Source organism: Myzus persicae, unplaced genomic scaffold, assembly GCF_001856785.1.
Source record: "Myzus persicae strain clone G006 unplaced genomic scaffold, MPER_G0061.0, whole genome shotgun sequence".
Taxonomy (NCBI): Eukaryota; Metazoa; Arthropoda; class Insecta; order Hemiptera; family Aphididae; genus Myzus; species Myzus persicae.
In genome coordinates, this window is record NW_019104226.1 from 104694 (window position 1) to 108665 (window position 3972).

Consider the following 3972-nt stretch of genomic DNA (forward strand, 5'->3'; position numbering starts at 1 on the left):
CGATATTAAACAAAGAAAAAAAAGCAACGTACATCGAGTTTTATTTAATCAATGCTCTGTAATGTTGACTTACAAACTACCAATATAGCATAAACGTTATAGATGTCTTGATTAAATTAATTTTTTTACTAAAAAACAATTAATGGGTAAGGAAGATAAAATATTACATTCAGAAACAATCCATACTATAAGGTATTATAAAAGATACATAACTTAAGTAATCTATGTCTTCAATACATTTAAATGTTATATTTAACATAATAATAGTTAAGTATTGCATTACACAAAATCTAAAAGTTATTATTTTAAAACAGAATTATAATTTATTCATAGAATAGAACATTTTTGTCTTGAATTTGAATGTAATACAATTAGTAATACGTACATCTTATATGGGAAATGTGTATTATTAATTATTATGTTTATGATAATCTTATTCAATTATTTTTTATCAGGTACTTCACTTTTACAATAGCAGATACTTAGGTACTGTAATTTATTTGTAACAAATTCGATCTGAAATCATTGTTTGAATGTCTTCAAATAAAAAGTTCCACACTTTGGCTACAATTGAATATTTCATTAAAAAAATAACACCTTTTTCGTCCACGTATTCAGAATAATATATTATTTGTCGTGCCTCATTGATCATAATTTAAGTATGAATTACTTATGATTTTTGTGTGTTACTCAAGTTGTACTTATTGGAAAACATCAATTCAAAAGTGCGTACAATAATAAAATAGTTTTTCATATAATTATTTATTTAATTATATTTTACTTCAATTTAATTTAATTATGATTTATGAACAACATAATATTAAATAAACAATTCATTATATTTAAATGAATTCTTCAGTTATTACTTTATTGGGTGCTTAATAATATACTAATGTGGATTAAGTCCCAAAAAAAGTATAATTATGGACACGATACAGCGTGTTATTTTTTTCACTAAATCATAAAAATCAATAATTTATTCAGGACTAAAAGACGAAATTATTTTGTAAAATAAGTTTATTTGATATATATCACAGTTCACAAAAAATAATGAGGTTTCGCAAAAAAAAAAAATGTACATAGGTCTAAAAATTTAATAGGTTGATATTTTTACAAATAAAAAGTACAACATTTCCAAATAAATATAATTATTGTGTAATTATTGTAGAGGTTTAGAAATTTAATTATGCAGTGATATTTATAATAATCCAACTAGTCTTTTTTTCTAAATAATTTCCTCTAAAATATTTATTTTTATATAAATAAATACTATATACCTATTATTTATACATACAATTCCATTAATTATATACTATTTTGGATATAATTCCATTATATTATAATTATATAATTATTTGTTTTAAATTTGTTTTAATTGCTTATTAATATATTATAATAATTGTAATCGTATGCGTTATATTCTTAATAAATTTTCACCATTTCTAAATATTAATATACTAGAATATAGATTTATGATCTAAATATATCTTTGAAATATTTTATATTTTTAATTATAACATTTTAGATCTTAGATATATTATAAAATATATTTAATCATACACGAAAAACTTTTATCCTTAAATGAACAATTTTTATCATTATCAACCATAGGCACATCATTATAATTAAATATACTCTTTTTTTTAAAACCCTCATTTTCAGCTAATTTTTCAGCAATGGGACTACTAAAATTACTGATTGTATATTTAAAATTATGTTTTTTTCCGACATAATTTCTCAATCCCAACAGCTGTCGAGCTAAGCCAAGTTTGCGGTAATCTTTACAAACAAATAACATTTCTGATGTAAGATAATCTTCATTGCCAATTAATTGTTCAACATAACTTTTTTTAAAGGTATTTATGAAATAAAATATTCGTTCGTAATAATTTGAATTTAAATTAGAAATATTTAATGAATTTATATTCTCACGAAATAAAATATTAAGGCCTACTAATTTATTCTCATCGTTTTCTTTACATTCAAATACACCAATTGACATTTTATGGGCTAAATATTTTTTAAACGTATTTTTAATATCTAATGCAGAAACTGGGTCATTTAATACGTTAAGACTACGATATGTAATTTCATCTGACCAATATTCATATATGAGTTTATTAATAATTTCATCATAATAATGTTCTGGTATTTCTTGGAAGACAAATTTTTTCTTTTGACCACTGTGGTCAATGTCTATTATTTTAAATATTTCCGGGAAACTATTATTCATTGTGATATGTGAGTGTATTAAAATCTGTAGTAACGTTAGTATATTATTTAAACGACAAACGGCCCAGTAAAATTATATTATTTCCTAATAATTTTATTTTTTTATCTCACGATAAACTCGATAATTTAAAGAAGGTAAGAATTTAAGAAAGGTTTTTTAAGAAGGTTTGAAAATTTTGTTCGTAGATGAACAAGTACATTCATTACGATTACTTGAGCTGATGTTTTCTGGAATACAGTTTACTGTTTATATTATTGAGAATTGTTCAGACCAACTGCACTGCTGTCTCTTCAATGTTCAAACACTGTAACAAAATGGAGTTTACAATTATAGTTTTTGTAAATTTTGTCTAAGATCCCAATCCATATCACATGATTTTTTTATGGATTTTCTTAGTATAAACTATTATGACTCGATAATTACTACAGTGCGTACATGATAGTTATTATATTATGTTATAACACATAATTATGTTGTCTCCAATTTGCAAGTGTGTAATACCTGAAATTCATGTGTAGTTACTAGTTTTGTTAGTTTTTATATTGACTTATAAAAACAATTCAAAGGTGACAACATTATCTCTGTCTATATCGGAGTTGTAAGCGAGAGACTAGAGTTTCCAATAATTCTAGTGTGAAAATCAATAATAATATGTTGATTTGATTTTCGAGTTTTGAAATTTTTGAGGATACCTACTCTTTCATATCCATTTTTATAAAATTTAATAGGTGAAATTTGGAGCACATTAAACCTATCTTGGCAAATTGAAATATAATTTCAGACTTTCGCTAATATTTAAAAACTTGTAAATAATAGTTGGTGCAATATTAAAAGGATATAAGGATATAATACTAGAATACAGTATATGCAAGCAGGTATGTCATAATAATATTTACTATACGTAGGTACTTACCACTAACAGCAGTCGAATAAACAATGTGGAGGTTACTTTTGGACTGCACTCTATCCAATCCAAGTTAACTAGTTACATAACAGACACTTAAATGACAAAAATCATCAATTAAATATAATATCAATTAGTTACAAATTGTAAGTATCTACATTGAAATAATTCTGTGTAAAATGCACAGTTTTTGAGCTCATTGCTGGTACGAAAATGAATGAATATATAAATTTCTGCATAATTACCTATAGGTATTCGATAGTGTAATGTAAAATAAGGGCGTATACCAGAATAGCTAAATTTGATAATAAAATCGTTAAGTATGTTGCGTTAATTAATATTATGTCTTAATATTTGACTTAAGATTAACTGTTTATCTTAAGAGAACGCTACACCAGATATGTGTTGTGTTTGTCTTATAAATGTACAACATTGTAATAACTGTTAAGCCCGGGATAAAAGCACTCAGGATGATGTAGTCATAGTAGACACCAAAAGTGTGTACTGCAATAGAGAAGATAATATGGTCTGTATCGTAGCGTTTTTATTTGTTTTTTATCATTAAGAGGAATAAAGTTATAATACTTATAAAAATCTGATATTTTTACATTTTCCAATCTTAAGTAACTTTTGATAAATTGGTCTTATCAAAAAATAATAACGGTCCAACACAGTTGAAATTCACCTCTATTCGTTGTAAAAATTTGATTTCTTAGTTATTAGTTATTACTTATTACTGTAGCTGTCTCGGTTATTTCTCACGCAAAATAGTTTGTGATGTTTTATATTTGTAAGACGAAGACAACACATGCGTGAGGGATACTCTTAAGAGAAT

The 3972-nt window shown here is 24.5% G+C and overlaps 1 protein-coding gene across 1 annotated transcript; it reads right to left on the reverse strand.

Moving 5' to 3' along the window:
* Positions 1–1380: 1380 nt before the first annotated feature.
* On the reverse strand, positions 1381–3425 carry LOC111040217. Its single transcript, XM_022324034.1, has 2 exons — positions 3147–3425; positions 1381–2537 (listed from the first exon to the last, which is right to left on the reverse strand). The coding sequence occupies exon 2, from the start codon at positions 2231–2233 to the stop codon at positions 1538–1540; it is 696 nt and encodes a 231-aa protein (XP_022179726.1). The 5' UTR covers positions 2234–2537; positions 3147–3425; the 3' UTR covers positions 1381–1537.
* Positions 3426–3972: the final 547 nt, after the last annotated feature.

Coding starts and splice junctions, on each gene's coding strand:
- LOC111040217 (XM_022324034.1), bottom strand. CDS start 2,233: ATGAATAATAGTTTCCCGGAAATATTTAAAATAATAGACATTGACCAC.